Source organism: Nomascus leucogenys, chromosome 9, assembly GCF_006542625.1.
Source record: "Nomascus leucogenys isolate Asia chromosome 9, Asia_NLE_v1, whole genome shotgun sequence".
Taxonomy (NCBI): domain Eukaryota; kingdom Metazoa; phylum Chordata; class Mammalia; order Primates; family Hylobatidae; genus Nomascus; species Nomascus leucogenys.
In genome coordinates, this window is record NC_044389.1 from 112154127 (window position 1) to 112162362 (window position 8236).

Here is an 8236-nt window from a genome sequence, read left to right on the forward strand (position 1 = left end):
TGTTCTGGGCTCTCAGCTCTGAAGGCTGTGAGACCCCTGATTTCCCACTTCACACCTCTATATTTCTGTATGTTTGTCTTTAATTCCTCTAGCGCCACTGGGTTAGGGTCTCCCTGACCGAGCTGGTCTTGGCACATTCCAGGTGCCATAATGGAATTAATTAATCTCCTATTGATAATTATTTGCTGGTCTTCCCACTTTTTGCTATTCTAAGCACTGCTATGAAGATTCTCCTTTAACCCCCACCTGCCTGTGTCTGTTGCAGCTCACATGCTCTGCCTTCCAGCTGTAATGGCTGAGTGCCCACTTACCCCACGCCCTGACACACTCACGTCTCTGGGTCCCCTCGGTGGGATGTGTCTGTGGGCACAGGGCTGCCCTGCCACGTGCCCCACCCCATAACCTTCCATCTATGGCCTGCTCCTTGTGAGACCCTAAACTCATGGCCTCCCCTCCCCTCCTCTCCTCTCCACAAAGCCACCCTTATTGGAGACAGTCAATCTGCTTCCCTCCACCTGCTTCCCAGTTCACCCAAGGCAAAGCCAAAGTCCTCCCCTGGGCCACTCTCCTCTAGGGACTCCTCCCTCACTGTCAGGTCAGGTCAAAGGGCCCCAACCAGAGGTTCCCCTGGGCCCTTTCATAAGACAGGAGCTTTTCTTCTCAGGTCGGGCTACAGGCACATCGTACCCACGCCTCACCACAGGAGTCAGAGCTCCAGGCGGAAAGGGCCTGGTTCTTTTGCCAAACTCCTGCCCTGACTCATCCAAGGCGGTCCGTTAACATGCACAGTGATTACAGAAACACAGAAATAAGGCTGGGTGCAGTGGCTCAAGCCTGTAATGCCAGCACTTTGGGAGGCCGAGGCAGATAGATCACTTGAGGTCAGGAGTTCAAGACCAGCCTGACCAACACAGTGAAACCCCGTCTCTACTAACGATACAAAAAAAATCAGGTGGGCATGGTGGCACATGCCTGTAATCCCAGCTACTTGGGAGGCTGGGACAGGAAAATTGTTTGAACCCAGGAGGCAGAGGTTGCAGTGAGCCCAGATCAAGCCACTGCACTCCAGGCTGGGCAACAGGGCGAGACCCCGTCTCAAAAAAAAAACAACACACACAGAACCAAAATCTTAATTATAGTAAGACACAGCTGAAAAGATATGAAGGACTGACTCCCCGAGGCTACTGCATGCCACCCTTTCAATCATTTTCCATTCAGAAAACTTCGGATCAGATCATTTACATATGTACGTTTAGACAAGGGGTCCTATATTAATGAATCTTCTCTATCAAAATCCTGGTCAAAGTCAGAAAACAATCCCACGGGACTCCTGGGAGCATCTCACGTTGGGGAAACCTGGAGAAGTGGAGAAGCTGATCTGCCCGATTTGCAAACCGCCCCACTGGCCCCAGGGGGACCAGCAGCACCAGTGCCCTCCCCTTGAGAGTTGGAGCCTCACTCGGACCCACAGTCAGGATCTACACCTCCGCAGGCTCCCCGAGGCGTCTCTGGGCACACGAAGGCTGGGAAGATGGCACATGGGCCCTGGGGTTGGGGGTCCCAGCACAGTCCAGCCTTTTCTCTTTTGCCTCCTGAACACTTTCACTGTGGATGTGTGTTAGGGAAGAGGGGAGGGAAGAGAGACAGGGAGAGAAGATAGAGACCGAGTGATGCCTCCATTCTGCAGAGGAAAACATCGAGACCCTATCTAGCACTCGAGACAGCAGGGCCAGGGCCAGGACCTATACATAAGTCTCTGCCTCTCAGTGCTCTGGTCTGCCATGTGCCTGGTTGCCTCTTACATCCTGACAAGCACAGTGACTGTAATTCCAAACAAAGGACTGGGAGTTGGGGGTGAAGATGGAGAGAACCAAGGAGTGGAGAGGGAAACTGCAGCCTTTGGGCAGCTACTCTCTAATAAACAAAAACACAACACCAGAAAGGATTTGTGGAAAAGAAACACAAAACGGAACCCAACTACTGACATACGGCCCTCTGTTCTATATTCACCCGCACGTTCTTAGCTGAAACGCCATTGTGAACGTGCAATCTGGTATCCTGATATTTGCCCTGACCATGTTACCGTATCTTCACCTTTCTAATTTTAATTGCTTCTGATGGCCCATCAGACTGGTAGAGCTTATTTAAAGAGCCCTAATTCTCCCCGATAACAGGTTGGAGTCCTGTATCAAAAGCTTTCAGCTTTCTGTAACCAAGGGGGAAAACATGCTTCTTTTGAAAGATGACAAAATGTCTAGCTTCGAAGGGTCATTCGAGTATGGCACACAAAGCAGTCTGCATTCACAGAAAATGATGCCATTACACAAATCTTCCACTGTGCCAAGGGGTGACACCATCATTCCAACACACTGCCTCCCAGACCCAGTAATTTTTGCAAAATTAATTACTGCACTTTACACTGAAAAGATCCCATCCAAGAATGTGTGTGCACAGGAAGGTAAGGGGCCCAGAGCTGTGTGAGGCGAAATGGCACTGTTCTCAGCTTCCCCTTCCACCCTACTGGGCTCCGAAGCCAGCATTGCTTCAGACACCAAAGGTGCCCATGTGGGACTCACGCCTGGTGTCCAATAAATATGTGTGTCATTGACCTCATGCATGTCCAGTCAATTGAAACCTCACACTTCTGACTTCGGTTTTAAGGTTCTAATCTTGAGGTCTTAACAGTTTACACATATTGACCTGAGGATATTGGATACTTTTAATTAGAGAGGGTTGAATTCCTCTAAAGGACTTCATGAACGAAGAAGACAGCTAGAATCCCTGGTTTCCTGCTCCTCAGTAGAGATGCCAGGCGGGAGGCGGGCAGCAAACACTTGCATTCCTGCCAAGTGCCAGGCATGGTGCTGGGCACGGGAAAGACACCAGTGAAGACGCAGGTACACGCAGCCCCGAACATCCCTGCTGCAGCCACAGGGCCCGGCCCCACCATGGAGCTCTGTGAACTCAGGGAAGCTGGTGCACCTCAGGCGCCCCATGCTCATGCGTAAAGTGGGGATGAGTCATTGCCCAGGATCACTGAGGGCCTGCCACACAACAAAGAGTCATTAACGCTAGTTATTCTCACTAGGATTGGAAAGGTTTGTACTTACTCAATTTAGGTGGACTTTCTATAAATACCATATTGATGTTCACCTCACCACAGGCAAAAGGGACGCAGCTTTCACATCCAGCCTACCCTGAGGATGCACCTGGACTTCCCAGTACACTCAGCTCAGGCACCAGGCCCTGCAGAAGCCACAACCTGTGACTAAGACAATGAGTCACTCTTGGTGTGTGGCACAGTGTTCTGTGGCGGTGGGGACTTAGTCATGCGGAGTCCGCCATTCAGGGCTATGGAGCTTATTTTAGGTTGAGTGAAAATCAGCTTAAGTTTCCAGACATGTCTTGGGACAACAGAAGATACACAAAGAGGCAGAAGAAAAAAAAAAAAAACAGCCTGAGACAGTAGATATCCAAAGAAGTAGAAAAAACAAACAAACAAAACAAACAAAAAAAACAGCGTGAGAAATACTTTCTTCATTCAAGGCCTGGGGAGTCAGGAATACAGAAAAGAGATTTTCAATTGTATCTTATAATTAAATAATATGAACTCTACTGAGGGAAGAAAAAGCCGCCCACCATATTGGTATTAAGCCTTAATATCATTTTTGCCACCTGGACTCCTATCACTATAAAAAGGCATTTTCCGTACCCCTAACAAAACCACCCAAAGAATATCTGTGTAATTTTGGGCAAGTCGGGTTTTGCTCACTTTTGAGCATTAACTAGATTAAGCAGCTTCACCAAGAAAGTCCCCTGAAAAACATGGTGGAGATGGTGGAGATGATGGCTCATGTCTGTAGCCCCAGCTCTTTGGGAGGCCAAGGCAGGAGGATCACTAGAGGAGGCCAGGAGTTCAAGGCCACTCTCAGCAGCATAGTGAGATCCTGTCTGTACGAAAATAATAATAATAAAAATAAAAATTAGCTGGTCATGATGGTGCATTCCTGTCTTCCCAGCTACTCAGAAGGCTGAGGCAGGAGGATCACTTGAGCCCAGGAGTTTGAGGCTGCAGTGAGCTATGATGGCACCACTGCACTCCAGTCTGGGTGACAGAGCCAGACCTAAGTACTCTTCGTGGTCTACGGGAGAGTACAATATTTGGAATTAAGATCTGTTTTGCTCCTATCACAATCACATATGCACCTCACGCCCTTACCTAAGTTACTTTTGTTTGTGAGTCTTTCTCCCCACTTCGAAAATGAGGACCTCTTGGGAAAATGTGCCTCTCTTGGGATCATGTATTTAGGGTTGGAGATAAGAAGTGTAAAGCTCCTAGAATACAAAATGTTTTCAACAAATGGTAGCTATGGTTATCTTAATATATGGAATTTTACCATAATTTCACATCCGACAGAAAATTCTCCTGAAATTAATACGTGAATGTGAATGTGTTCTCTCATCTGTAGCTACAGGCAATAGTCTTCTATGTCAGGGAAAATCAAGTACTAATAGAATCAGAGTAAAATGGTAAAAGAATGGGGGCACACAGATAAATTCTCAAGGGATAACCTACTTACTGTAAGGGTTTGTAAATCCGTGGCAGCTAAGACCAGGCCCTCTGAGCACACCTGGAGGGGAACTTCCTTAAAAGAGATGCGTCCCAATGCTCTAGCAGGTTCAAGATCCTATCACCGAAGGCTCTTTACAGAGTCTACAAAAAAACTGTGACTTCAGCTCTGCCAGGGAAAGAATGCCCAGGCGACCCGCCATGGCGGGCTTCCCCAGGGACAGCCCAGGTGTGACCGATGTGGGCTTGAGGCCACCATATTTGATGCCACCTGCAGAGCTGAGGGCAGCTGTCTCCTATTAACCCGAGGCTGCACCAACCAAGCCGCGTTCCCACATAGTATTGGTTTCCAAAGTACCTTTTTCCCCAGAAGAGAAGACGCGTGGACTTACTAACCTTCAATATGTCTAACTCCTCCCAAGTGGCAAAACCAGGGTAACAGAGAACATCGCAATTCTGCCAATATATCCGGATCTCACATGCCTGTACACGAACTCCCACGCATTTTAGCAAGCTTTTGGACATGGAGCTCAAAAGAATGACCCATAAATATTTTCCGCATACAGCACCTTAATTTTTTTTCTTTCTTTTTTATTTTTTTTGTAGACACAGAGTCTCACTATGTTGCCCAGGCAGCTCTGGAACTCCTCGGCTCAAGCGATCCTCCTGCCTCGGCCTCCCAAAGCACTGGGATGACAAGCATGAGCCACCGTGCAGGGCCCACAGCACCTAAATTCCAAAATAACCTTGAAACCCTGACTTTCCACCCACCCTGGTCGCCTCCAGAGATCAGTTCCTCTTCCTGTGCCAAAGGTTTCTTGTCTTTCGCGGCCCAGGTAAGGTCACTCAAGGTGCTCCCTCTGCTTCTGAAGACCTTTGACCGAGAAGCCAACTCTGGGTCCTATCCCGACCCCAGGGCGGCTCCATTCGTACCCGCACATCTCAGGGCCGGTTTAAGTCACGCGGGCCAGACTATTTCCACTTCACTCTATTTCTCCAGTCCCAGCCTCTGCTGCATCACGTTTTCTTTCTCTGAGAACCCAACCCTGCTGGAGGAACGCTGATGCTGGGGTCCTTTTACTGGAATGCTAACGCCAGAGCACTTCCCAGGGGCGCTGGGGGGCGGGCTGCGGGGCAGGGCCTGGCGCTGCCACCCGGGTCTCCCGCGGGGGGCGCTGGGCCTGGGGAGGCTGCGCCGTGGTCCCGGGGAGCGCGCGGCGCACGGGTGTCGGGGCCGGGGCACGTGGAGACGACGGGCCGGGCATCACGTAGGCGCTCGCGGCGGGCGGGGCGGCGCCCACAGCGCCTCAACCTGCGGCACCCGCGCCCGCCCCGCGCGCTCAAGGGCAAAGGGAAGGTCACCGGCGCCGTGGGCGGGGGACGCCTCCCCGCTTCATCCCTGTGCAGTGCGCGGTCCCGAAACGGGAGGAAATCCGCCATCCGGGCCTTTCCACGCATCTGCGGCAGGAGGAACCGGGAAAATAAAAATCAAAACCCAGCTCGGGGCGCGTCGCATCTCCAGCCTGCGCGATCGCTAAGGCTCCCAGGTTGCGTTTGCCTGGGAAGCGCCGATCTACCCGCCAGGGATTGCACGAATCCGGACGCTCCACCGTCCGGGCACCGGCGCCCCCACGTGCACCCGGGGCCTGGGGCGCGCCGACTCTCCGCCACTTTCCGCTCTTCAATGTTAAATATCCTCCCGGCGCGCCCGCGTCCGTGGGCCCAGGCTCTGGCCCCTCCTAGAGAGCAGCTTCCACATTGCAGGGCAGGGAAGCCCGGAGCCCGCGCCGCGGCGCCGCTGACATCCCGGAGTCCCCGCTTCCTGATCCTTCCCGTCTGCGGAGGCTGGCGGGGAGGGCCTGGGACCCATTTTGGTTTTCGGTTTTGTCACGAGCCGGAAGGCGACAGCACATGCAAGCGCAGGAAACCCTTTTTTAAAATCTCCCAGCGGAAACGCGAGGGGCTGCCGGACCGCCCCGGAGACGCCAGGCGGGAACCCCGCGCACCCCCGCCGCGTCCCGCATTGCAGCAGCCGGGACCCCGCCCACGCCGCGCGGGGCACGAGGCGACAGGAGGCGCGCGGGGACCCACCGTTTCTTCCTCGACATTCCAGGGGGTGGCGTGGGGTGGAGTTGGGGGGCGGGGGGCACATAGGAAGTGATCGCGCTGTACCCACGCTTCGGAGGGGACGCCCGGCCCCGTCCTACAGCTCAGAGGCAGAGCGACTCCCGAGGACGCTCCAGGCGACTCCCTCTGCCAGGTTCAATTTAAAACATAAACCGGAGGTGGAAAGCTCACTGATCTTCCGGATGGAGGTTCCTACCGCCATGTCCCTTCCTCCCCCACCCCACCAGGCAAGGACCCCGGGGCTGCCTCGCGGGCTCATGCCGCCCCGCAGGTACCCCTGCCGCTTCCGGGCGCGGGCTTCTTCCTGGTTCTCCCCATCGCTTCCCCGCTCTTCTCCCCGGTTCTCCCCATCGCTTCCCCACCTTTCCCCGGGTCCCACCCATCGCTTCCCCCCTCTTCTCTCCAGTCCCCCCATCGCCTTCGCCCGGTTCTCCCCAGCTCCGTCCGTCCCTCCCTCGCCGCCGGGAGGGGGGCGCGCACCTTGAGCATCCCCGCCGCTGGTCAGCACCCCGATGGCCTTGCCGGCCCCGGAGAGGTGTTCCAGGAACTTCCGCAAGGAGCCCTTGGGGGCCCGGGAGTCGTCCGCGTCCATGGCTAGGAGGCCGAGGGGAGCCACCCGTCCGGGTGCGCAGCAGGCAATGGGGACCCTGCCCGCGCGCGCCCGACTCAGAACCGCCGCCCAGCCCGCGCCCCCGCCCGGCCCCAGAGCCAATGGGCGGTGACGGGCGGGGCCCGAGCGTACGGGAGGGGATGCGGGGGTGGCGGCGCGGGCGCGGGTAGGGGCGGGGGCGGGGGCCGGGGCCGGGGCGGGTGTGGGCAGGACCACCTACGCGGGGGTCGTCGTAGGTGGGGGCCGCGCTAGCGGTGGGGGAGGTGGCAGAGGCGGGGATAGCGCCACAGGTGGGCGGGGTCCCTGCTGGTGGGGCCGCGTCGCAGGTGCGCGAGCCTCGCAGGTGGGCTGGAGGACTCTGGTTGGGGGCTCCAGAGATGACGGGAGCGCCACAGGTGGGGCAGGGGCAGCGTCCGGAGGAGGGAGACCGCAGGGTGGCGGGGTCACATCGTTTGCGGGGCGCGCCAGGGCGGGGCGGGATAGAACGCGGGGAGCATCTCCCGGTGGGGCGAGGGAGACCGTGAGTGGGCGCGAGCCCCGGAACGGGTGGAAACCCCGCAGTTGCGGGGAGCGCCGATGGAGGGGAGGGGTGGAATGGGGGCGCGGAGACCCCACCTGGACGCAGAGGCTCGCGGCAGGCCCGGCCGCTCGGGCCGTTGTGGGGGCCGGGCCCGGCCGCGCGCACAGCTTCTAGTGGCCCGCAGGATTCCTCCTGGGGCGGCGCTGGGAGCCTCGGGGCTCGGCTTCCTCGATCCCCGCCCCCAGATTTCCTCTGCAGCCTGAGGTCGGGAAGGACGGAAGGAGAGTGGATCCTGCAGGTGGTGGGAAAAGGTGAGCGCGGCGGGCTGGGCCATGACGAAGCTGCCATTTCCTGGGCCCATGGGGGCTGTGGCGCTCCTGGGCCCCCAGCCCCGCCCTTGAGGAGAAGA

At 56.1% G+C, this 8236-nt stretch overlaps 1 protein-coding gene across 2 annotated transcripts in view; it reads right to left on the reverse strand.

Annotated features, from left to right (window-relative positions):
* Nucleotides 1-7416, reverse strand: part of PFKP (phosphofructokinase, platelet) — a 69617-nt gene extending 62201 nt beyond the window's left edge. The window contains exon 1 of one of the 2 annotated variants that reach the window (XM_003257579.4): nt 7178-7416. In XM_003257579.4, the coding sequence (XP_003257627.2) occupies nt 7178-7289 (112 nt within the window). In that variant the 5' untranslated portion in view covers nt 7290-7416. Of the gene's footprint in view, nt 1-5341; nt 5360-7177 lie in introns of those variants that run through there. The other variant, XM_030819366.1, reaches the window with a different exon arrangement.
* Nucleotides 7417-8236: the final 820 nt, after the last annotated feature.